General features: G+C 48.0%; 1 protein-coding gene across 1 annotated transcript in view; it reads right to left on the bottom strand.

The window, feature by feature from the left end:
- Positions 1-6,872: 6,872 nt before the first annotated feature.
- Positions 6,873-25,169, bottom strand: part of Dnaaf5 (dynein axonemal assembly factor 5) — a 38,158-nt gene continuing 19,861 nt past the window's right edge. Inside the window, exons 7-13 of the mRNA XM_090324121.1 lie at positions 19,190-19,333; positions 16,801-16,969; positions 13,177-13,324; positions 10,801-10,951; positions 8,839-8,995; positions 8,167-8,358; positions 6,873-7,417 (exon numbers count right to left, since the gene is read on the bottom strand). Coding sequence (XP_090180247.1) covers positions 7,278-7,417; positions 8,167-8,358; positions 8,839-8,995; positions 10,801-10,951; positions 13,177-13,324; positions 16,801-16,969; positions 19,190-19,333 — 1,101 coding nt within the window. The 3' untranslated portion in view covers positions 6,873-7,277. The remainder of the gene's footprint in view (positions 7,418-8,166; positions 8,359-8,838; positions 8,996-10,800; positions 10,952-13,176; positions 13,325-16,800; positions 16,970-19,189; positions 19,334-25,169) is intronic.

Here is a 25,169-nt window from a genome sequence, read left to right as displayed (position 1 = left end):
GAGTAAAAGGGGTAGGGCAGTAGCCTTGAGCTGAAGAGCTCAGGGACAGAGCCCAGGCCCAGAGTTCAAGCCCCTTGATGATGCTAATTGAAATGAACTCCAAGATACAGAAATGAGGATTTTTGTTTTTTTTTGGTACTGTCTTAAGTTCTTTTTTTCTTTTCTTTGGTTTATCCCACTGTCAGTGCTTTGGTTTTTGCAACCTATATCTTCTATATTCATTTATCTGATTTGAGGAAGGGAGAGGGCGTAACAAAATGGTGAGACAAAGAACCAAGGATGAACCAATACAACAGCAATACTCACAAGGCACTGTGTTGGAAATGAACTTTACAATTTGGGTGGGGAGGGAAGGGGGAGAAAACAAAGGAGGGGATAACAATGTTCAACAAGAAATGTAATCACCAGGCCGGAAACTGGCCTAGTGGTAGTGTGCTCGCATAGCATGCACGAAGCCCTGGGTTTGATTCCCTGGAACGACCTACCCAGAAAAAGCCAGAAGTGGTTCTATGGCTCAAGTGACAGAGTGCTAGTAGCATTGAGCAAAGAGTATCCAAGGACAGTACCTAGGCCCTGAGTTCAGGCCCCAGGACCGGGGGGGGGGGGGGGGGGAATGTATTCATAGCCAGATGCTGGTGGTTCACGCTGGTAATCCTAGCTACGCAGGAGGCTGAGATAGGAGGATCATGGTTCAAAGCCATCCCAGGCATGAAAGTTCATGAGACTCATCTCCAATTAACCACCAGAAAACTGGAAGTGGTGCTGTGGCTCAAAGTGGTAGAGCTCTAAGAGCTCAGGGACAGGGCCCAGGCAAGAGTTGATGGACCACGACTCAAAACAAAACAAACTGGAAGTGGAGCTGTGGTTCAAGTGGGAGTGCTAGCTTTGAGCAAAAAAGCGCAAGGACTGTGCTCAAACCCTGATTTCAAGTCCCCAGGACTAAAACAAAAATTAATGGGCTATGAAGGGTATTAAAAGTCATAATTCTAGCTATTAAGAAAACAGTAAGAATGCTTGCCTAGCATGCATGCAGACTTGGGTTTGATTCCTTGGTACCACATACATAGAAAAAAGCTGGAAGTGGTGCTGTGGTTCAAGTGGTAGATCTCTAGCCTTGAGGAAAAAAAGTCCAAGGACAGTGCTCAGGCTCAGGGCTGGCCAAAAAAAAAAGAAAACATGGTGTGTGTGTGTGGGGGGGGAGGTGGAAGTTTGGCCTAGTAGTAGAGCGCTTGCCTAGCATGCACGAAGGCCCAGGTTAGATTCTTTGATGCCATATACATAGAAAAGCCAGAAGTGGTGCTGTGGCTCAAGTGGTAGGGCACTAGTCTTGAGAAAAAAGGCTCCAGGAATGGCCAAACAAAAAAACATTGGGGGGCGGGGAGGCGTGGGAGTTTGACCTAGTGGTAGAGTGCTTGCCTAGCATGCATGAAGACCAGGGTTCTATTCCTTGATACCGCATACATAGAAAAAGCTGGAAGTGACACTGTGGCTCAAGTAGTAGAGCTCTAGCCTTGGCAGTGTTCAGGCCCTGAGTTCAAGTTCCAGAACTGGGAAAAAAACATAGTGGGGCTGGGAGCGTAGCCTAGTGGTAGAGTGCTCCCCTAGCATGCCCTGGCTTCAATTTCTTGGTATCACATACTCAGGAAAAAGCTAGAAGTGATGCTGAGGCACAAGTGGTAGAGTGTTGGCCTTGAGCGAAGAGTCCAAGGACAGTACTCCAGGCCCCGAGTTCGAACCCCAGGATTGGCAAAAAAGAAAAAAGATGTAAAGATCAGCCTAGATCTTTAATCTAAAGATCAAGATTAGAAATGAAGAGACTTCAGAACAGAGAAATAGAGAGATAACCCTGAAATATTGGAACTAATCTTTCCAATCGAAAGGCAGAGCCCACCGAGATTCACTTGAGAAATTTTAGCAGCGTTGATAGCTCACGCTTATAATTCTAGCTACCCAAGAGGGCTAAGTTCTAAGGATGGTGGCTCAAAGCCATCCTGGTCAGGAAAAAAACGTAAAAAAAAAAATCTATCACCAATTAATCAGCAAAAAGCTGGGATTGGCTGGGAATGTGGCTTAGTGGCTAAATGCTCGCCTAGCATGCATGAAGCCCCAGGTTCAATTCCTCAGTACCATATACACAGAAAAAGCGGGAAGTGGCACTGTGGCTCAAGTGGTAGAGTGCTAGCCTTGAGCAAAATAAACTCAGAGGCCAGGAGTGTAGCCTAGGGGTAGAGTGCATACTTAGTATGTACAAAGCCCTGGGTTTGATTCCTTGGTACCACATACACAGAAAAGGCCAAAAGTGGTGCTGTGGATCAAATGGCAGAGCACCAGTGTCTAAAGATAATACCCAGGCTCTGAGTTCAAGCCCCAGGACTGGGAAGAGAAAAAAAGAGGAAAAATAAATAAATAAAAAGCTGGGCTCAAGTAGCAGAGCATCATATCTGAGTGAACAAGTCAAACAAGGGCTTTACGATTCGAGTTCAAGTTTCAAAGAAAAGAGTGAAAGCACAGAGACTCCTATGAAACTACAACTATTAAACTTCCTAAAGCAGTACAACACAGCTGTGTGTCTTCATAATTCCAAGGGAAATTTCTGCGTTGAAGAATATCTAGTTATGACACATTAAAAATAAAAATAAGCCAGGTGAGATGGCTCATGCCTGTAATCCTAGCTACTCAGGAGGCTGAGATCCAAGAATGAAGGTTCAAAGCCAGCCAGAACAAAAGGACCAGAGACTGTTAGCTCAAATTAACCTCTAGAAAACAGGAAGTGGGGCTTGGCTCAAGGGTAGGGTGGTAGCTTTGAGCTGAAGAACTCAAGGATTCAAGGACAGGGCCCAGGCCAAGTTCAAGTTCCAGGACCCACTAAAATAAATAAATAAATAAAAATAAAAGCACTTGGGCCAAAAGTGGAGTCTCATTCCTATTACTCCTGGCTACTTGGGTGCTATAAATTGGAAAGACTGAGATTCTCAGCCCAAGGCAAAAATGTTATCAAATTCCCATCTCAACTAATGTTTTGTGTGAGCTAGCAATCCCTCTTAAGAAGCCCATAAAAGGATTTGGCTTCAAGAATGGCCTTGGGCAAAAATCAAGTTATCTACAAAATAACCTATCTATAAGACCTAACTGAAAAAGTTAAAAGGCTGGAGGCATGGCTCAAGTAGTGAAGCATTGGCCTAACAAGCACAATGTCCAGTACTGAGAGTCCAGTAATGCCAAAAATAAAAAAAATTATGAGTATTTTTAGCCAGGCACTGGTAGCTCATTCTGGCTTTTGAGAACACCCCCGGAAGCTGCACTGACACTGCACCACAGCTGAAGGGTTACAGACATGTCCCAGCTACAGACATGTTCCCCTCCCCCCACTCTGTAGCCATTTCCAGCCAGGCCAGAGGGGGTGTACTTTGCCTATTAGCCTAGAAGTTCTGTGACTGATGCAAATGCAGTACTTCATTTGCATGAGGGGTTTGCTATCATGATTGCAAATGTTTTCTTTACATGAAGTGTTATACTGTATAAAAACACAATTCTTCACACCATGCTCACAATTTCTTTTTTTGTGGGTTGTAGGGCTTGAACTCCGCCTGGACGCTGTCTCTGAGCTCTTCAGCTTAAGGCTACCACCCTACCCTTGAGCCAAGCCCCACTTCCAATTTTCTAGAGGTTAATTGAAGAGTCTCAGGTCCTTTTGTTCTGGGCTGGCTTTGAACCTTGATCCTCAGATCTCAGCCTCCTGAGTAGCTAGGATTACAGGCATGAGCCACTGTACCCAGCTAATGTTTACAATGTCTAACTAGAGCAAAAGCCCACAGCCCACTGCGGGGTAACAATAAACAGTATCTTCATGTAAGCTGGGCATCTGTGGCTCATGCCATGCTCCCCAGGAGGCTGAGATCTGAGGATCTCAGTTCAAAGCCAGCTTGGGCACATAAGTCTGTGAGACTCTTATCTCCAGTTAATCACCAGAAAACTAGAAGTGGTGCTGTGGCTCAAATGGTAGAGTACTAGCCTTGAGCTGAAGAACTACGGGGCAACATCCAGAGTTCAAGCCCCAGGACCAACCCAAAAAGAAAAAAAGTCTTGTGTGGCAGCTGTCCATAGTGAGCAGGCAGATCTGAAGCACACTGTTCCAGTGTTGTCCCCTATCCTTGTTAAGGGCGGCTGCTCCAGTGGAGGGACAGCTGGGCAAGCTCGGTCAGTGTCGCTGTGACTCACACACTGATTTGTTTGTGGTCTGTGGAGAGGCCAGAGAAGTCACTGTTATGCAGTCCCCCACAGAATGGGGAGTCGCCATACCCCTAGTGAAGGTCATCCAGATTCCAGGTGAGGACCAATGTGTGGGAAGCATGAATTGAAGGGAGATGCCAACCTGATGTTCTTCAATTCCCTTTTCTTTTTCTCAGTCTCCTGAGTAGCTAGGTTTACAGGCAGGAACAACTCCCTTTCCTATTTTTTTTTTTTTTTTTTGCCTGTCTTTGGGCTTGAACACAGGACCTGGGCAATCTCCATAAGCACTTTTGCTCATAGCTAGAGCTCTGCCACTTGAGCCACAGCATCACTCCTAGCTTTTTCTGGGTATGTGGTACCAAGGAATTGAACCCAAGGCTTCATGCTAGGCAAACACTCAATCACTAAGCTACATTCATAGCCCCTCTTGATGACTGGCTTCAACTAAGGATCTCATGCATTTTTTTTTTGTCATGCCTGGGGCTTGAACTCAGGGATTGGGCACTTGGACATTTTTTTTTTTTTTTTTTTTGGTTCAAGGCTGGCACTCTTCTATCTGAGCCTCAGCACCACTTCTGGCTTTTTCTGTGTACGTGGTTCCAAGGAATTGAACCCAGGGCTTTGTGCATATGAGGCGAGCACTCTACCACTAGGCTTCGCTCCCAGCCCAGGGATCTCATACTTTTTCAGTCAAGGATGGCACACTATCACTTAAGCCATGCCTCTACTTCCAGCTTTTTGGTTGCTAACTGGAGAAAAGAGTCTCACATTTTTTTTTTTTTTTTTTTTTGCCAGTCCTGGGCTTGAGCTCAGGGTCTGAGCACTGTCCTTGGACTTTCTCAAGGCTAGAGCTCTACCACTTGAGCCTCAGCACCACTTCCGGCTTTTTGATATGTATGTGGTACCGAGGAATCGAACCCGGGTCTTCATGCATGCTAGGCAAGCACTTTAACCACTAGGCCAAACTCCCGGCCCGAGTCTCACATTTTTTTTTTTCCTGCTAATGCTGATTTCCAACTGTGATCCTCAGATCTCACTTAGTCTCCTGAGTAGCTAGGGTTACAGGCATGAGCCATCAGTACCTGGCCATTCGTTTACTTTTTTGCATCAGAATTTGGACACAGAACCTCAACCTCACAGACAAGTACTCTTCCATTTAGCCACACCCCCAGCTCTTTGGGGCTTTACTTTTTAGATGGTGTCTTGTTTTTTCACCCCCCAGGGCTAGCCTCAGACCACAATGCTCTTATGTCTGGCTCTAGTTGTGCTAGGATCACAAGCATGCAGAACCAAATCTGGCCTAACAGGTATCAGGTCCTGAATGTAAATTCAGCAACAATCAAAGAGGTGAATGGTTGGAGGTGAATATACCTGACAGATGGTATGATTCACTGGGCTGTGTAGAAAGACCACTGACACTGGGCCAATGGATGGACTGACTCTATGCTAATTAAGAAGTCAGACAGGGGCTGGAAGTTTGGCCTAGTGATAAGAGTGCTTGCCTAGCATGCATGAAGACCTGGGTTCGATTCCCTAGTACCACATACATAGAAAAGCCAGTAGTGCTGTGGCTCAAGTGGTAAAGTGAGAAAACCCAAGAACAGTGCTCAGACTCTGAGTTCAGTCCCCAGAATTGGAGAAAAAAAACCAAAAGAAGTCAAGATGCATGAGGCCACAGGTGGCACCACTCCAGTTGGACAAGACACATGTGGAAAGTGACCTAGATGGGGTGACTTAGAAGGGAATGGGTACCTGGGGCTGGAGCTGGAGAGGGGTTGAATGGGTTTAAGTGGACTATGTGTGGGTGATGGGTGGGTAAAGCCATTACAACTCATCCACGTGTATGCTTGGGACAGCCTGGAGCCACCATTCATGTGGGCTTCAGGAGCAGTGTTTACAGGTTTTCTCCTCACACCTGGCACCAGGCACAGAAGGCTCCATCAACATTTGCTAATGATTCCACGGATTCCAAAGAATCTGCAGAGATCCCTAGTGTGTGGACTGACCCTGTGCAGGCTAAGTGAGGTTTTCCTTGGCACAGTGCAAAGCCAGGCCAGTACCTCTCAGCAAGACCTGGATGAAACAGGACATCCCTCTTCCCAGGTTGCCCCCTGCACATGGCTAGACAGCCAAAATGCCTCTGGGTCCCTTGGCGTGGGTCATTCTCTCAGCCAACAGGTCCGTTTGTTGAGGGGGTAAGGTGCCCACTCCAGCCCTCTGCAGGCCTTGGAAACACTGGTCACTGACTGCCCTTGGGTGCAGGCAGATGACCTACTATTCATATTGCCACCAAGTTTCTTGGTGGTACTGCTGCTGCTGGCTGTGTCATGGCGCTGGGGCATCTCTGAAGAGCTGCAGGAGGGGGGAAGGCACTCATGCAGGTGTTCTGAATCCCTGCAGAGCTTTAGGCATTTGGGCAAAGGCAGAGGAAAGGAGACTTCAGAAAGCAGGGGCTATGTTCATTTTTCCCTACCCAGTGACCCTACAAGCCATGGGGCCAGGCTGTGTGATAGGCCGCTCCTGCCACCTGGTGTCCAGTGAGAACACTACAGCAAGCAGTGATGCAGAGAGCACAGCCTGGCGTCCCAGGGGTGGACACTGTGAAGCTAATTCACAATGCCCATTCATGAGTAAGGTCTGTATCAAGTAACTATAATAAATAGTTTAATTCTGTAAAGACAAAAAAATACATGTTAGTATCTGCTGGCAATTCAGCTTTTCCCATGGTGATGGCATCGACAGTGGCTCAGTGTCACTCTCACTCCACTTAGAGATGTCTTAGGCACTTAGGTGTGGAAGAGAGCGGGGCCAAACATCTACTGTCACTTGTGCATCGCTCCGATGATGGCACATGTGCCCAGCTTTGTTGTCCTGAGCTGGGAACATTTCACCTTCCATGTGGGTGGCAGCCAGCAGCAAGATGCAGACGCTTACCCCCTGGCACCATCTGCGAGGGGCACAGATTTTGTCCCACGATGTGCTTCCGCAGCTTTGGTGAAGCAGGGCTCACAGGCTCCCCACAGATGGCCAGTGCACCTCGAGTGTGATCACAGGGCCACTGCAGCTGTGGCCTGCACATGCTGTAGGAGCTGCTCGCAGTAAGCTGCCGAGCGGTGCTTGTGGACCACAGCTTCTGTCTCCCGCACCAGGAGTTCCGGGAACAGGACGCTGCCCTCTTTGAGGACCTCTACAAAACAGGAAAGCCTGGAAGTGGCAGGAGCCAATGGCAGCCCCATGAGTAGCTGGCATCATGGGGAGAAACCCTCAGGGCTGAGGACGGGGCAGTTGAAGATTTGTCTGGGAATCAGTTTTACTATAGATTGTTTGCTTGAGAACAAGCCATGTCACACTCCTCTACTCCAGCAGAGCTGGAGCAACGATGCACCCAGGCAGACGTCTTCACCTCACGACCTCCGGTGACCGCCTCTGACCACGCCACATTCTTGGAGTCCTCCCCCCTTGCTCAGGTCCTGCCACACTGCACTAACACAGGTACAGTGGCTCACACTTGTCATCTCAGCACTTGGGAAGTAGAAATCAATCAGGAGGATCGCGGTTTGAAGCCAGTGAGGCAAACACTTAGCACGATGCCCATCTTAATCACTGAAGTGCATGTAGTACTGCACACCTGGCACCCCAGCTACTAGGGAATGTGGGGACAAGATGGGAGGTCTGAGGTCAGCCCTGGCATTACCAGGAGAACCAAAGTGGGGGGGGAGGAACTAAGCAAAAAGGGCTAGAGAGGTAGCTCAAGTGGCAGAATGCCTGCCTAGCAAACACGAGGCCTTGAATTCAAGTCCAACATTGTTAACTATTCCTCCCACCCCGAGAAATTTCATTTTAATTTTTGCTACAGTAAAATTCAGCAGAAGTACCCAAGCAGATCCTCCCCAGGCAATCTCCCAGGCTGGTGAGCTTTAGTGTTATGAGACTCACCTAGAATGGCATCCTGGATGGCACTCTCAGGGTCGTCCAGGTGCACGAGCAGCTCCCGGTACAGGTACTGGATGTTGCTCTGATAGTAGGCCTTCCCTTCAGAGTTCTGCACACACTTCAGCCAGGTGAGCAAGGTGGAAGCGGCTGCTATCCTCACATCATTGGAGACATCGTCCAGGCGCTTTAGGAGCTCTGGACGATGAGGCCAGGCCAGGGGTGAGAAGCAGGACAAGTATCTCACACGTAAGCATTCACTAGTGGGATGGAGCCCACACATGGGAGAGTTCTTGCCCTGGGGCCCCAGGGGCCACTAAGGGCTCAGCAGCTGTCCCTGTGGGCTGGATGGCCTGCCATCTCCAAGTAGAGCTGTGGTCAAGTGGTAGAGGGTGGGGCTTGGAGCGTGGCATAGTGGTAAGTGCTCATCTAGCATGCACGAAGCCCTGGGTTCAATTCCCTGGAACCACATACACAGAAAAAGCTGGAAGTGGCAGCTTCCAAGTGGCAGAGCACTGGCCTTAAGCAAAAGTGTCTAAGGACAATGCCCAGGCCCTGAGTTTAAACCCCCAGGACTGGCAAAAAACAAAACAAAAACAAGCTTTGAGCAAAAGAGCTCAGGAACAGCACCCAGGACACATGCACACGAGAGCACACACATACCCACAAGTGTCCTACCAGGATAGACCTTGAGGGATTTATCCGGATCCATGGCATCCCCAGAGGTCTCTAGAAAGGTGTTAATGATGCGGCAGGACATCAGCCGGGTCACCGTGGAGTCTTCCTCCAGTGTGCTCAGCACGTGTGCCATCAGAGCCTCCTGTGCCTCCTGCACCTGCAATCGGCAAGCTTGCATGAGACTGGCATGGCTGGGTCCACACTGGTCATCCCAGCCACGACAACACTGATAGTGATTCCATCTCAGTCAACCAACAGGGCATGGTGGTTCACGTTGCCATCCCAGCTTCATGGGATGCACTAAAATGGTTCATAGTCCAGACTAGCCATGGGGAAAAACACTGGGCCCTACTATGTCATAAGGCTAGGGTGTGTGTGGCTTAGGGGTAGAAAGCTCTCCTAGCAATTGCAAGGCTCTACAGTAATGCAAAAAACAGAAGAATAGAAAGAAAGAAAAAAAAAAGAGGTTAACAGCACACTACAGCCTACAAATCCAAAACAGCATTTTATGTCTTGGACTTGCATTCCTCAGAGCCCAAGCTTCTTTTGGTCAAAGGTAGTGTTCCTCCACTTGGGCCAGTGTCGCTTCCAGCTTTTTTGATAGGTTAATTGGAAACAAGAGTCTCAGACTTTCTTACACAGGCTGGCTTTGGATTGTGATCTAGCGCTCAGCCTTCTCAGTAGCTAGGATTACAGGCATGGGCCACTAGTGCCCAGATGAATCTTTTTTTTTTTTTGGCCAGTCCTGGGGCTTAAACTCAGGGCCTGGGCACTGTCCTTCAGCTTTCTCAAGGCTAGCACTTTACCACTGAGTCACAGCATCACTTTCAGCTTTTTCTGTGTATGTGTTACCAAAGAATCAAACCCAGGGCTTCATGTATGTTAGGCAAGCACTCTATCATTAGGTTACACTCCAGGCTCCCAGCCTTTTCTATTTGTGTGGTACTGAGGAATTGAACCGGGCTTCCTTCATGCTAGACAAACACTCTACCACTAAGCCATATTCCCAGGCCTGAATTCTCTCTCTCTCTCTCTCTCTCTCTCTCTCTCTTTTTTTTTTTTTTTTGCCAGCCCCGGCCTTGAGCTCAGGGCCTGAGTCTCAAAAGTCCTTGGACTTTCTCAAGGCTAGCGTTCTACCACTTGAGCCTCTGCACCACTTCCGGCTTTTTCCTATGTATAAGGGACTGAGGAATCAAACCCGGGTCTTCGTGCATGATAGGCAAGCACTCTACCACTAGGCCAAATTCCCAGCCCCCTGAATTCTCTTTTAAAGTCTAATAATTCGAACAATTTGCACTTCCAACTCAAAAAATCCTTTATTTAGGCTAGGGATCTGGCTCAGTAGTATATTATTTAAGGCCCTGAATTACATCCCCAAAACACCACAAACATACACATATAAATACTCTATCTCTCAGTCTCCTTTCTTGCTCTCTCTTTCCCTCTTTTTCCCTCCTCCAGCTTCTTAGCAAGGCCCAAATGCTACCTACCCAAAGTGCACTTTATATGTCCTGCAGCATTTGGTTTCAGTTGGAGTAACAACCATCGCTGCCAACAGGGGGCGCTTACACCCCCAGGGTCCTCACTGAAAAGCTGATTTGTGTGTGGGAGGGGGGACTCTCATGTAAGGTGCACGGGAGACAGAAGTACAAAGTCTGCCTTATAGCAACCTGTGCTACATGATCCATTACTACCAGCAGTGAACCACCTAGGCTAGGCCTCTGTGGACTTGGTGACTTAAGGTTTTTAGCAGACAATGAACACAAATGTCCTAGACCCAGGGCCTGAGTCCTGCCAGATACTCTCCAGACCCCAGTCATCTCAGGGCCAAACCGGAGATCACAGAGGGGCAGTCAGGTCCTGTCTACCCCACAGGCTGTGGTGCCCTCAGTTCTCTCCCCATGCGGCCACCTGTGCAGTTATGAGCAGGTGACATCCAGGGTGAGCAAGGTCTGTCCCTACCTGCGTGGCTGACAGGACACTGCTGTTGACGAGTGCCCACAGGCAGGACACGGCGGCTGTGCGGATGGCTGCAGCTGTCCTCCCTGCTTGCCACTGCAGATTGGGGACCAAGATATCCTTCAGCACCGTCTCAAGGTGGCCGTGGAACTGCCTGGAGCGAGGGCACAGGGCAGGTGAGAAGGATATGGGGCAGACTCTCGCACAGAAAATGGGCTGGAAGAAGATGGGTAAGTTCCCCTGCATGGCTTTCACTGTCCATCAAAACCTTTCTTCTGTACCATAAAAGCCAGGAGGCTGGGCAGGGCATGGTGGTTCCGCCTGTAATCTGAGCTACTCAGAATGCCAAGATAAGGAAGGTGGTTTGAGAGCAAATTGGGTAAAAGGCTAACCAGACCCCATCCTAACAAAAATTTAGGAGCAGTGGCTCACACCTATAATTATAGATACACAGGAGGCACAGGTAGGAGAATGTGGTCCAAGGTCCACCTAGGCAAAAATGTGAAACAATCTGAAAGGCACTAGGGGCATGGCGGAGCATCTGTCTAGAAAGGGGGAGGCTCTGGGTTCAAACCACAGTGCCACAAGAGTTACGTCCAGGACAAGATTCTCCCTGTACAGAAAGTGCACAGCAGGCCCTGTAATGAGAGGAAAGTCAAGGACTTGCCCTAGACCCTCCACGTAGGTGGCGGAGTCCTGGCCCCTTCCTCATTAAGTGCACCTCAACAGCAGAGAGCTGAGAGCTAAGTGCTCCATCTGCTGTCCTCTCTACCTCTAGACTACAGCCGTCAGTCACTGCTTGCACAGTGAGGGCGTGTAGGCAGAAAGCAGCCAGCAATGGCCCTCGCCCTGTAGGGTCAATTCGGTACCTTACGATTCTACTAAACGATGTTATTTTCTAAAACTCTTCCTACTATAAACTTACTAATTATTTCTCAGAGCACGGACTACAACAACCTATTTTTAAATCCACTTCCTTCAACAGAAGCTTTTAAGGGTGCTCTTCACAAATCTGACTCAAACACAACAGTGATGTTGGTAGTCAGCTGTTGGTAAGATTGGCTGAGCCTAAGAAGATGGTCACACCACACAGCAGACCAGTGGAGTGTGTGTGTACAGAAGGCCATGTAACCATACTGCCCTGGGAAGCTTCTCCTCAGGTAAATGGCTGCCCCACGGCACTGACAGCTCTGGAGTTAATACTTCCTCACAGTGTCTCCTAAGCCTAAGGATCAGCTACTCGAGGAGCAGGAAACATTTTGTGGGACCAACGAGGCTGCAGTCAAAAGGAAAAGCCTAAGCTGGACACGATGGCTCCCAGTTGAAATCCTAGCTACTCAGGAGGCTGAGGTTCTGAGGATCATAGTTTAAACCCAGCCTGGGCAGGGAAGTCTGAGACTCTCATCTCCAATTAATTACCAAAAGCCACAAGTGGAGCTGTGGCTCAAAGTGGTAGGGTGCTAGATTTGATCATAAAAGCTAGGGACAGGGCCCAGGCACTGAGTTCAGGCCCCAGTAGTGGCATGCACATGGATGGGTAAGCACATACACACAAAAATAAAAGTCTGACAACTGAGTTATCGACTGAAGAAACATAACAGCTGTCTATTACATGTGTTTCCATAGACTTGCTCCCGGGGAGGAAAGTAAGAGCAGGGGGTCCTGGGAGCTGACAGCCAAACCACCTAAGTTCCCAACCAGGGCACCCAGGTCTACGGCCCAGGCATGCTCTGGTGTGCCCTGGCAGGCTGGGACTCAGTGCCATTGATAGTTTGCAAGCTTTCACAAAGAAAACAGTGGCCTAAGGGCCAGGCTCATCCTTCTAGGAGTTTTGGATTTTTCTGCATTCTCTAAATCCAGACATAGCTTATAAACCACTCCATGCCCTCTGTCTGTTCTTTTCTTTCACTACAGTAACAATAGAGGCCCTGAGTGCGTTAATGCTGCTACAAGTTCCTTTAGCTTCCAGAAGCTTGACTAGCTTTCACCATCAATGCAATTCACTCAGTTCATTGTGAGCTCTGAAAAGCCAAAAGGCTTTTAAACTGAGAACACACAGTAGATAGCCATTAATAGTTAATGTGCCCTAAAACTCTTTTGCTTGGTGGAATTTTAATGACCCTACTAAAACGACTTTGATTTATGGTTTAGAGTCTCTCTGAGGTGCACCCACCTTCCCGATCTTGCTGTTACCCAGAAAGGGGGGGGGGGGAGTGGGGAGGAATGTCCAGTCCAGACATGAAGGGCAATGGGGTCTTCCTGTGGTGTGGGGTCTGTCCCCCAGTATGTGGGGAACAGGTGGTGGCCAGCACTGCCATGCAGAAGGTAGAATCTAGCCCAGCACCTGGGAGCTCTGCCCAGCCCTGAGGACCCACCTACCCCTGGGAGTTGACGGTGTCATCTGGTCTCAGCAGCACTGTGGACAAGACTGAGAAGAGCTTCAGGCGCATGTGTGGGTCTGTGGTGGGCTGGAGGCAGGTTCTGAGGGTGGGGATCACGTACTGCAGGTTTTCTCCTATGACTGAGCCTGGAAAAAGAGGGTCAGGTCTGCAGAGGACCACCCCCTACCCAGAATTCCCTTGGCAGGAGGAGGAAGCAGGAGCACGTCCTTGGGAATGGGCTTTGTGATGGGCCTGTTCTATCACACCAACTTTCTGATCCCTGCCTGGGGTCATAAAAAGGATGGGACAGAGGGACAGGAGTGTGGCCTAGTGGTAGAATGCTCACCTAGCATACATGAAGCCCTGGGTTTGATACCTCAGTGCCACATACACAGAAGAAAAAAAAAAGAAAGTCAAGCAGCATTTTAAAGATCAACAAAAATCAATCATTCAGAATATGTACATTGAAGCTGGGCATGGTGGCTCACACCTATAATCCTAGTTACTCAGTAGGCTGACTCCCGAGGATTGCAGTTCAAAGCCAGCTCCGCACTAAAGTTCGTGAGACTCTCATCTCCAACTAGCCACCAGAAAACTGGAAGTGGAGCTGTGGCTCAAGGAGTAGGGTGGTAGCCTCAAGAGACAATGCCCGGGCCCAAAGTTCAAGTCCCATGACTGACCAAAATAAATAAATAAATAAATAAATAAATAAATAAATAAATAAATAAAAGAAAGTACATTGATAGCCAGGAGGTAAACTCAAGTGACAGGGAGGCAACCTAGCAACCTCAGAGCTCTAAGTTCAAACCCTAGTATACTACTCCCCTTCCCCAATTGAAAACAAAAACAAAACAAAAAAAACTTTGGCCAGTGCCACTGGCTCATGCCTGTAATCCTAGCTACTCAGGATGCTAAGATCTGACAGACTACGGCTTGAAGCCAGCCAAAATAAGCATCAAAAAGCTGGGCTGAGGGCTGGGAATATGGCTTAGCGGTGGAGTGCTTGCCTAGCATGCACAAAGCCCTGGATTCAATTTTTTTTTCTTTTTCGCCAGTCCTAAGACTTGAACTCGGGGCCTAGGCACTGTCCTTCAGCTTTCTCAAGGCTAGCACTCTACCACTTGAGTCACAGCACCACTTTCAGCTTTTTCTTTTTCTGTGTATGTGTTACCAAGGAATCAAACCCAGGGCTTTGTGCATGCTAAGGCAAGCACTGTACCACTAGGCACCCTGGGTTCGATTTCTAAGTACCACATAAACAGAAAAGCCAGAATTAGGGTTATGGCTCAAGTGGTAGAGTGCCAGCAAGCCAAGTGAGTGGTCCTGAGCTGGATCTTAGCTACTGACAACAATGTACATTGTTGCTGTCCAGTATTTACCTTTAGCTCTGCAACCACCATTTTTTTTTTTTTTTTTTGCCAGTCCTGGGCTTGAGCTCAGGGCCTGAGCACTGTCCTTGGACTTTCTCAAGGCTAGAGCTCTTCCACTTGAGCCTCAGCACCACTTCTGGCATTTTTCTAAGTATGTGGTACCAAGGAATCGAACCCGGGTCTTCGTGCATGCTAGGCAAGCACTCTACCACTAGGCCAAACTCCTGGTCCCCCACCATCTCTTTTAAGTGGCAGAAGGGGAGAAATGGACAATGCTTCCTTTACCAAGACTACGGAGCCAAGCAGTACTTGGTCTGTTATGAACACATGGCAGGGGCTGTGGCAGCCTGTGGTATCTGCAGTGTCTACATAGGCACAGGGGTCATAGGAACACAGTTCCAAACATGGCTATACTTAACTCTGGGCCAACAAACAGAGACTTCTACCTCAGCATGTGGCCAGGATATCAAGCCAGGCAACTCTGCAACATGTTTGCTAATTTTGTAGAAGTTGAGAATAAGCCCACAATTCGAACCCTCTGGCTCACCTTTTGGTACCTGATAGTTTCTCACTGGTTGGTACTCTAGCAACTGAGCCACACCTCCAACATTTTCTTTTAAGATCCAGCATCTCACTGGAAATGTGGCTTAGTGGTACAGTGCTTGCCTAGCATGCATAAAGCCCTGGGTTCAATTCCTCAGTACTATATACATAGAAAAAGCCAGAAGTGGCACTGTGGCTCAAGTGGTAGCATGCTAGCCTTAAGCAAAATAAGCTCAGGGACAGTGCACAGCCCCAGGACTGGCAGAAAAAAAAAAAAAGACCCAGCATTTCAAATGCCATTGTCCAATGCCTGCAAAATGCCAACAGAAGGCCACAGGACGAGGGGCACCTTTTTTCTACATATACTGACAAGTGGGGGACTCTCCCCAGCATGGAACAGGTAAGCCTCAGGGGTATGCTCAGACTATCAACACAGAACCAGCAGAGGCCTGGACAGGCCTGGATGAGAGCAGAGAGAACATTCGGATAGCAATGGAGTTGGGGGGGGGGCAATGTTGGGGTTTGAGCTCAAGGCTTTTACTTGCCAAGCAGGCACTCTACATCCTGAGCTCTGCACCCAAAGTACTTCATTTACAGAGGGAAAAAGCTGCCTGCTGGCTTCCTTCTCTTTGCTTTCCTTGCAGTAGTTTTAATGTGGGCACTTTACTGACTATACCTCATAAGCTGAGATTAAATCAATAATTTTTTTTTTTTTTTGGTAATACTTAAAGCTTTGTCAATAATCTCGAATAAGAAAATGTCTGTGAGACTCTTATCTCCAATTAACCATCAAACAGCCAGAAGTGGAGCTGTGGTTCAAATAGTAGAGCACCAACCAGCACAAAAGTTCAGGGGTGTTCAGGCCTGTGTTCAGGCCTGAGTTCAAGCCTGCAAGCAGACACAGAAAATTGCAGGGAAATGGCCTCAGGCACCATGAACACAAATCCAGGTTTTATTGCTGTTTGGAAATCAAGCCTCCCAGGTTTTCTGATCTGTGGAGATAAGAATTCTTTGATTCATGAGATTGTTGTGCTAACATTCAGTAAAGGTGGAAAACAAATAAGCCAGGCCCTCCCCAGGCCTGGGCTGGAGGGATGGAGGCCCTACTAGGCTGTTTTAGCTCCCTGTGCCCTCTGTCTTCCCAGCTGGGACAATGGCTCCTGCCCACAGGACAGCATGAGAGCTCAACACAGCTCACAGTCCTCACCCTGAGTCTGGTACTCTGCAAACAGTTCTGCAGATGCCAGTGATTGCCTATCATCCTGGTGACTCCTTGTTATATTGTCCAGAAGTGACACAGGAGAGGGCCTGTTGCCACGATCTTGGGTACAGCAGTAGGGAAACGCTGAGAGTTGGGGGATGGAAAGAGAAAGGCCCGTTGAGGCTTCAGGTTCACTGGTGGGTCTACAGTCACTTGGGAAAGGTATAAATTACTGTCAGGGGTTATAAAGCAACACCTCATGCCAAGGAAGGGCCTGAATTTCTCGACTCCAGGAGAATGGACAGAAATGCATTTCCATACATCTGAAGAACATGGGCCACCCCATTCCCACAGCTCACAGAGCGATGTGGCTTCACATCACAAGCCTCCACAGAGCACCCTCGGCATTTCTAACCATGAAGAGTGCCAGTCCTCGGGCCTAAAGACCTTCACCATGCTAAAGTGGATCTTGGTGCACACGCGATGAGGCTGGGCAAGGAATCCTCACCTGACTGCGTAAGGAGGACGATGAACTGCAGCAGCTCAGTGGAGTGGATGGTCCAGTCACCCTGCAAGGCAGTCAGCTGCTCTAGGAGAGCGCCCATGTGCTTACGGTACAGGTCCTGGCTGCTGGGGACATTCTCTACCACAGCCAGAGCATCCAAGGTCTTCTGAGCCTGAAAGACACAAGACTAAGGTCAGGACCATTCCAGGTTTTTTGTTTTGTTTTTGCCAGTCCTGAGCTTGGGCTCAGGGCGTGAGCACTGTCCTTGGGCTTTCTCAAGGCTAGAGCTCTACTTGAGCCACAGCACTAATTCTGGCTTTTTTTCTATGTATGTGGTACCGAGGAATCGAACCTGGGTCTTTGTGCATGCTAGGCAAGCACTCTACCACTAGGCCAAACTCCCTGCTCACCATTCCAGGTTTTCAGGCTGGGAACCCTAGAGGCTGCCTTATTGCGTGGGGGTCACACCCACAGGTAAGGCTGAGTTAAATGGAATCGGTCAGGAGGGAAGCACTGCAAGAATGGATGCCAGCCAGGTGTGAACTGGCCCATGCTAACCACAGCAAACAATGATAGACATGAACACCTCTGCTCCACAACTCTGCCCCTGCAGTTCCTGAGTTCTGCAAGATCTGGGGACAACCCACAGAAAAGCGAGGGGACCTTGGCCATGTGTAGAATTAAAGGATTAGTTGGGCAGGCCTATAATCACAGCTATTCAGGAGGCTCAGTCTGAGGGTTGTGGTTTGAAGCCAACTGGGGCAGGAAAGTCTGAGAGATTCTTTTTTTTTTTTATTTTTGCCAGTCCTGGGCTTGAGCTCAGGGCCTGAGCACTGTCCTTAGACTTTCTGAAGGCTAGAACTCTACCACTTGAGCCTCAGCACCACCACTTCTGGCCTTTTTTTTTTTTTAACCGAGGAATCGAACCCGGGTCTTCGTGCATGCTAGGCAAGCACTCTACCACTAGGCCAAACTCCTGGCCAGGTCTGAGAGATTCTTATCTCCAGTTAACCACCAGAAATCTAGAAGTGGCACTATGGCTCGAAGTGGTAGAGCACTAGCCCTGAGTGAAAGAGCTCAGGAATAGCGCCCAGGCTCTGAGTTCAAGCCCCATGACTGACAAAAAGAAAAAAAAAAAAGAATTAAATGAGACTGGACTGGTAAAAAAAAAGAATTAAATGAGACTGGATTGGTGGGGTATGCATCTGAGGTAGACTGCTTGGTGTGTAATATGTACAAGATCCTGGGTTTCATGATGGGAAGTACAAATGTACCATGCCAAACCAAACCAAACCAAATCCAAACCCATGTTTCCCTAAGACCATCCTTGCCCATCTTTTTCTTCCTTTAATAGTACCGGACGTTGAACATATTGCTGTGCTTACTAGACAGTGCTCTACCACTTGAACCACATCCCCAGCCCCATCAGCTCCTGGGTAAACACTCCCTGGACAGCTCTGGAGGGAAGCCAGGAAGCGGGGAGGGGGGAGGTCCGGGGGGGGGGGGGGCGGCAGGCTGGCCAGCTGCCTCTCCACCTGTGCCTTCCTTTTGGTTAATCACAGCCACACCCACTAGTTGGTGTTGAGCAGTGTGTGAAGGAACAAGCCCCCTTGCAAAGATGGTTTTCTAAGAGGAAGGCCAGAGCCTCTTGCAGGCCAGGATTCCTTGGATGGAACCCCACAGGGCACTAAGTCCCAAAGCTGCCCAAGAACAGGAAGGGAGGAGATCCAGGTTCCTGAACCAGTGACACACAGAGGGTCCTCGAAGCCCATGGAGCCTGATGTTAGGAGATTTGTGTGTATGTGTGTGTGTCGGTCCTGGAGCTTGAACTCAGGCCCTGGGCACTGTCCCTTAGCTTTTTCCCTCAAGGCTGGGACTATTCCACTAGAGCCATAGCTCACTGATGTTACTGCCTGGGCTGGCTTTAAACTTTGAGCCTCAAATCTCAGGCTCTTGAGTAGGCAAGGCAGGATTACAGGTATGAGCCACTGATGCCAAGGAGAGGCTAAGATTTTAAAGAAGAAGAAGAAAAAAGAACCGGAATAGGACAGAAATAACTGGGGGAAGCTGGAACTCAATGGACGCAGGACAGCCTGCGGCAGAGAGGGCAGAGCAGGCTGGGAGAACGCCAGGGGTCAGGCTCAAGGGTCATGAAGATCTGGTTTCTTTGCTGGAGGCACCAAGATTAAGCAGTCCTCACTTGTAGACACTAAGGCGCATCTGCAGGTGGAGGGCAACTCCCCCAAGGCCCCTCATGACTGACTCGTCTCAAGTGTCCTAAATTCTTTCATCAGTGCTAGCAAGGCATGCCTCAGGCCTGAAATCCAAGTGCAGAGGAGATTTATAGCCATACTTCCTGCAGAGAAAGGCAGGAAGCTCTCCTTCTCCTTACCTTGTCCCCAAGGCCCGTGCCACCTGACACAGCCATGACCGTAACCAGCACCTCCAGGAGCTTCAGGCTCGCAGCACCACAGTCCTCCTGACACACGGACACCAGAGCCTGGACACAGAGCAGCAGGTTCTCCAGGTAGAGGTCCTGGAAAAGAGCAGCACAGGCAGTCAGCAGTGATCACCCCAGCGCCCTTCAATATGTCGTCCATGTGCGCCATGAGACACTGAGGAGCCATGACAGTGTCAGGCCAGGCTTCCACCATGAAAACTGAACACCAACCGGGAGTTAAGGGCTCACACTTGACTGAAATCCTGGATAGTGTATTCAAAGTTCTGCTTGCAGAGTTCCTATAAGCCATGCTTCTTCACAAGTGACATAACATGGACTTTAGATTTACTTTGAAATACCTGGGGCGGGGAGTTTGGCCTAGTGGTTAAAGTGCTTGCCTAGCACGCACAAAGACCCGGGTTCGATTCCTTGGTACCATATACATAGAAAAAAAAAGCCAGAAGTGGTGCTGAGGCTCAAGTGGTAGAGCTCTAGCCTTGAGAGAGTCCAAGGACAGTGCTCAGGCCCTGAGCCCAAGCCCAGGACGGGCACAAAAACAAACAAACAAAAACAACCTACACTCTCTGCATGCCTCCCAAATTAAAAGGGGGAAAAAAGTGACGGTAAGATCAAGTTTGAAAGTAAATTTCTATGGTTCAAAGAATACACTGAAGAGACAGCTTGTGGAGAGGCGGTTGGCCCAGCCCATGGCAGAACTTATATTCAGCCCTAGTACTACAGACAAAATGAAAACAAAACAAATCCCCACCCCCACCCCCAGAAGCTTCCTGGCTGATGTGGGTGCCAAAAGACTGGTCAAGCACCTTCCTTCTTGGCTTAGGCAGGGGTTTAGCAGTACACCTGTGAAGCAGCCACATGCTGTCAAGGATCCAAGAATTTCTATTTGGGGTGGGGAGGGGAGGGCAAAAGTAGGGTTTGAAACCAGGGCCTTGTACTTGACTGAACCACATCTCCAGCCCTATTTTGTTTTTCTTGTCAGTTGTGGGGCTTGGATTCAGTTCATGGGAACCGTTCCTAATCTCTTTTGCTCAAGGCTAGCCCTCCACCACTTTGTGACATAGGTCACTTTCAGCTTTTGGGTGGTTTATTGGAGATAAAAGTCTCACAGGGACTTGTCTTCCCAGGCTGGCTTTGAACTGCAGTCCTCAGATCTCAGCCCTCTTGAGTAGCTAGGATTAGAGGCCTGAGCCACCAGCACCCCTGGCTCTCAAGCCTTACTTTGTTCTGGTTATTATTTTTTTATTAACACAGATTTTTTTACATCATATTTCAATTGTCAAGTTTAACAGACAAGCATTCAAGAATGGAATCTCTATATGCAATCACTGGCACATAAATTTAAGAACAAAACTAAAATTAAGCTGAGTCTTTTTGTGTCATAGATACATATCGATCTATGTCTATAGATCTATCAATGTCTATAGAATACATATCCCATCATAAAGTCATAAGTCTATATAGTTATATTTACTCTACATCCATCCACTTCTCTGTGAATGCCATTATTTTATCTTGTCTGGTGGCTAAGTAGAATTACATTGTATTACATTTTTTTGTTGTTGTTGTGGGTCATAGGGCTTAAAGTCTGGGTCGGGGTGCTGTCCCTGAGCTCGCCAAGACATGTGAAGGGGTATCAATGTATGTGAATTAATGTACCTTCTATCTGGCAAATATCATGTAACCCTTTTATTAATTACAATAAAAAAATATATATATATAAAAAAGCTCTGGCCCTACCCCTTGAGCCACAGCCCTACTTCCTATTTTCTAGTGGTTATTTGGAAATAATAATCTCATATTCTTTATTATTATTTTGTGTGTGGGGGGGGAGGTTATGAGGCTTGAACTCAGCCTGGGCACTGTCCCTGAATTCTTCTGCTCAAGGCTACTGCCCTACCCTTGAGCCAAGCTCTACTTCCTATTTTCTAGAGGTTAACTGGAGATAAGAGTCTCAGGGGTCAGGAGTTTTGACCTAGTGGTAAAGTGCTCGCCTAGCATGCTCAAAGACCTGAGTTCAATTCCTTGGTAAAACATACATAGAAAAAAGCTGGAAGTGGTGCTGAGGCTCAATTGGTAGAACTCTAGCCTTGAGAAAGTCTAAGGACAGTGCTCAGACCCTGAGCTCAAGCCCAGGACTGGCAAAAAAAAAAAAAAAAAAAAGGACAATCCTGCTGGCCAGGGTGGCTCATGCCTGCAATCCTAGCTACTCAGGGGGCTGAGGACTGAGGATTTCAGTTCAAAGTCAGCCCAGGCACTAAAAAGTATGGAAGACTCTTATTTGAACCGCAACCCTCAGATCTCAGCCTCCTGAGTAGCTAAGATTACAGGTATAAGCTATCACTCTCGGCAAGATTCTCACATTCTTTAGTGCCTGGGCTAGCTATGATTTGCAGATCTCACTCAGCCACTGTGTCCGGGCATTTTTTTTTCTAGTCCTGGGCCTTGAAGTCAGCACTGTCTTTGGGCTTTCCCAAGGCTGGCTGGAGCTCTACCACTTGAGCCACAGCACCATTTTTGTTGGTTTTTTTTTTTTTTTTTTCTATGTCTGTGGTTCTGAGGAATTGAATCCGGGTCTTCTTGCATGCTAAGCAAGAACTCTACCGCTAGGCCAAACTCCCACCATGTACCACATTTTTTGTATCCATCACTTAGCTATTATGAATACTACAGCAATAAACATGGCTGTGCAAGTGTCCTTTTGATGCTCAAGGTAGATGTCTAGGAGTGATATGGCTAGGTTGTAGGGAAGGTCTATTTTTTGCACTGGTTATTTTTATGGTAGTACATACCTGGGCCTCTACTTTAGACTATTATAGCTGGGACAACAGGTATGTATCATGATGCCCAGCTTCTTCTGTTGAGATGGGCGTCTCATAGACTTCTAAAATTGACCAGGTTGGTCTTGAACTAAGATCTGTTTGTGCTTGATCTCCCACACAGCTAGCATAACTAGCACATGCCACCACATCCAGCTATAGTGGCAGGTTTCTCTGTGTGAGCCTACACTGGCCTTGAACAGAAATCTTCTCTCTTAGCTTCCTGTGTGGTTAGGACGACAGGTCTAAGCCACCAGAGCCAGGTGTGCTTCTTACAGTTTCCTTCCACACGACCACTCCATGTAGGTTTTATAAAGTATAGAAGGAATCAGGGTCGTGGGCTGGTGTAATTTACAGCTTTAATTTATTTAAAAAAACAACAAACCCAGACCGAAGGGACATGCTGTAACTCTTTCTTTCTTTTTTTTTTTTTTAAACTAATGGGGGTCTAGTTCAAACAAGTCCTGTAACTGCATAGCCAGACAACAGAAGGTTCTCAACTTCTAAACTAGGTCTAAAGTTCATAAATCATGTCTCAAACAAAGGCCCCATTGCATCAGATCTGAGTTTACTTCCGATTCCAGACCCCTCCAGGCCAGCCACCCCGGTCTGCCAGCATTTGCAGGTGCTTTTACTCCTGGCCTCACTTTCCCCCGTCAGTCTTTTCTGACCAGAATCTCTGCTGACTTGAGGAAATGGTCTTGGCTGACATTAGAATGACCAAGAATGTAAATCTAAGGAGCTGCAATCTCAGTAAGAAGAGATAGACTTTTTTTTTGGTGGTACTAGAGTTTGAACTCAAGGCCTATGGCTTGCTATGCAGACTTTCTACCACTGAGTCATATCCTCAGCCATTTCTTTTTTTTTTGTCAGTTGTGGGTCTTGAACTCTGGGCCCGGGTGTCGCCCTACCTCTTGAGCCACAGCACCACTTCCTGTTTTCTAGTGGTTAACTGGAGATAAGAGTCTTGGCCTGGGCTGGCTTTCAGCCTGATCCTTAAGTGTCAGCCTCCTGAGTAGCTAGGATTACAGGCGAGAGCCACCATGCCCGGCTATTACTATTATTTTTTTTGTGCTGTTACTAGATAGAGCTTGAGCTCAGGGTCTAGCATTTTACTTTGGCCCACTCCCAGCCCCCATTTTGCTTCTAGCTTTTTGCTGGCTAACTGGAGATTAAATGTCTCAAATCTATCTGCTCAGCCTCTTGACTGACTAGGAATCCTAGGGGTAGCCAACAGTGCCCATCATTTTAGCTGCTCTTTGAATAGGGCCTCCCATTTTTGCCCAGGTTGGCCAGGACAGTAATCCTTCTACCCATACTTCCCAGGTAGAGGTGACAGCTGTGACCATCACAGCTGGATCACGGCCCAGACTGGCCTCCAATCAGGAACCTGACCTCTGAGGAAAGAACACCATGGCTTCCTACACTGACCAGAGCTGTCCAGTGGTCCCACACAGAGCAAAAAGAGATGGAGGGTAATGGCCAGTAGAAGGTCTAATTCATTTAAGCAAATGTTCCCAACTTTTCTATTTTGGTAAAGGCCAATGGCAACTCTGACTATCTCAGGTTCTCTTCAGACAGGCATGAATGAGTTGTTGAGTTCTCATTCTACTTACCTGTCACTACACACATCCCCAAACTGAGGATCAAGTTCTCTCCAGCTAAGCTCCAGGTGTAGCGCCTGGCCGCCCCCCACATCTGGGGAACTCCCTTCCTTACTAAGCAACCCTGACAACCATGGGACAGTGCCAGACACAGATCTGCACTGACTCTGGCTTTAGTCCAGGAGTAAAACAAAATGTTGAGCTCATTCTAGAAGGATGTTTTGAATCTGTTCTTAGGGCTACTGAGCAGCAGACCCAGGAAACAAAGGTGCTTCCCAAGTGATAGCACACAAAGGGTGTCCCCTCCCTCTCACATAGGGAACACTGAGACAACAGCCATAACTGACAGGGCAGTGTCAAGCTTGTCCTTACTTGCCAAACACTCAAGTCTATCAACAAAGAAGCATGAAGAAGCATGTCAGCCCAAAGATTTTACAGTGCCTGGTTCCTTGGCCTGAGGCTCTAGGCAGTGGAAGAGGACGGCAGGCAGGGAAAGGGTTATGCACCTCAGGCTCTGTCTGAATGATCCAGAAGGAACCAAACACAGACTGATCTCCCAGTCAGTAATTGATTACGAAATGGTTTCCTCTGATTTTAAGTTTGTAAGCTACATATTTAAACACCTGTACATACACACCTGCAAGTTGTACCCTTTTAGCAGGAGAATGTTCTGGTCTACAAGTCTATTCACTGTATCAAAATGTTATCAGAACTACCCACGATCAAAAGTACAGCTGGGGCCAGGAGTTTGGCCTAGTGTTAAGAGTGCTCACCTAGCACGCATGAAGACCTGGGTTCCACGCCTTGGAACCACATACATAGAAAACGCCACAAGTGGTGCTGTGTTGCAAGTGATACAGCTTTCAAGTGATAGAGTGCCAGCCTTGAGAAAGCCCAAGGACAATGCTCGGGCCCTGAGGTTAAGCCCCAGGACTGGCAAAAAAAGAAAAGAAAAAAAAAAAGTACAGAACTTTTGCAGAATGGATAGCATGTTCTGGGGAAGGTATGCAAGTATATGTGTCTAATCCCAGCTACTTTGGAAGTAGAGATCAGAAAGACCGAGGTTCAAGGCCAGTCTGGACAGTCTATGAGACTTCATCTTTTTTTCTTTTTTTGTGCCAGTCCTGGGCTTGAGCTCAGGGCTTGAGCACTGTCCTTGGTCTTTCTCAAGGCTAGAGCTCTACCACTTGAGCCTCAGCACCACTTCCGGCTTTTTTCTATGTATGTGGTACCAAGGAATCGAACCCGGGTCTTCGTGCATGCTAGGCAAGCACTTTAACCTCTAGGCCAAACGCCTGGCCCCGAGACTTCATCTTAATCAATAAAATGAAAGGTGCAGGGTGCCTGTTATCCCACCTCCTTGAGTAAGAGGATTGTAATCTAGGCAGGCCCATGCATAACTGTGAGACCCAATTCAAAAAATAAAGCAAAAGAGGACTGAGAGATGTTGCTCAAGTAGCTGAGTGCCTGCCTAGCAAGCAGAAGGCAGAG

This window comes from Megascapheus bottae, chromosome 34 (genome assembly GCF_031878675.1).
Source record: "Megascapheus bottae isolate mThoBot1 chromosome 34, mThoBot2.hap1, whole genome shotgun sequence".
Taxonomy (NCBI): Eukaryota; Metazoa; Chordata; class Mammalia; order Rodentia; family Geomyidae; genus Megascapheus; species Megascapheus bottae.
Note: the sequence above shows the minus strand (reverse complement) of the source record. Positions and strands in the feature narration are given on the sequence as shown.